General features: G+C 47.4%; 1 protein-coding gene across 1 annotated transcript in view; it reads left to right on the top strand.

Moving 5' to 3' along the window:
* col11a2 (collagen, type XI, alpha 2) overlaps positions 1-1,030 on the top strand; it is a gene marked incomplete in the record, with an annotated part of 41,857 nt that overhangs the window by 18,164 nt on the left and 22,663 nt on the right. Inside the window, 1 exon segment of the mRNA XM_042214111.1 lies at positions 1-750. Coding sequence (XP_042070045.1) covers positions 1-750 — 750 coding nt within the window.

Below are 1,030 nucleotides of genomic sequence, written 5' to 3'. Positions count from 1 at the left end.
CCCACCAAAGCTTCCAAGTCCTCCAAAGCAAAGCCCACTGCAGCAGACGTCCTCCTGTCTAAAATCAAACCAACCAAATCTAAGCCCACAGCTGCCCCAGCGAAGAATGGCAATGGCAAAACTGGCGCTGTGAAGAAAGCAAATGGTAATGCAAAAGCTACAACTGGAGCCAAACCAACACCTCAGGTCAAAGTAAATGGAAATGGCAATGGTAAGGTTGTAGCTGAGAAGAAAGCTCCTGTTACCTCGAAGGCTAGCAGCAATGGAAAAGTCACAACAGAGAAGAAAGCCAATGGAAACGGCAAAACGGCCACCGATGTTAAAGCAAAAGGTAACAGCAATGGTGGGGCTAAGGCTAATGGCAACCACAAGACTACAACAAAAATTCAAACAACTGTGGTCAAAGCCACCAAGGCACCTAAACCCACCAAAGCATCAAAACCAGGACCTACAAAATCTGCAGCCACCAAAGCTCCAAAAGTAAAAACCCAAAGCAAGGCAGACGTCAAAGACGTTAAAGCTGTGACCAAAGTCCCCCCGGTGAGCAAACGGGGGAATAACTTCGTCAGGGATTCCCCGCCGACGAAGTCAGTGGCAACATCTTCCCCAGTCCGACCGACTCCACCCAGACCCACAAGAGTCAACAAAGTGCCGGATATAAAATCGGACAAACCTTTCCCACCGTTTGGCAACACAGCGCTGAGCGGAACTGGAGTCCCACCGAAGAAAGTTACCAACCGTTATCAGCAGGTACAGCAGGAGGCCGATGTTTGGGTTGGAACAGCCCGGGTCGTATGTCCCATCTTTCCGATCTCTTTTCCAGATCTTTCCATCATCCAGGATCTGCAGCAAAAGTTTTATGAAACCTCTTTTTTTCCTGCTTTCTTTTGTGAATTCTTTGAACTTTCAGTAATTTTGATGCAAATCCTCGATGATGCAAAATCTGGCCTTCAGAATGGAAGCTGGTTCATACCAAGCTGTCTGTTCATATATCATATGATCTCCATGATCACGCCAGCTTCCACATATG

This window comes from Haplochromis burtoni, unplaced genomic scaffold (genome assembly GCF_018398535.1).
Source record: "Haplochromis burtoni strain Fernald_Lab_line unplaced genomic scaffold, NCSU_Asbu1 Contig_519, whole genome shotgun sequence".
Lineage (NCBI taxonomy): Eukaryota > Metazoa > Chordata > Actinopteri > Cichliformes > Cichlidae > Haplochromis > Haplochromis burtoni.
This window is presented reverse-complemented; position numbering and strand designations above follow the sequence as displayed.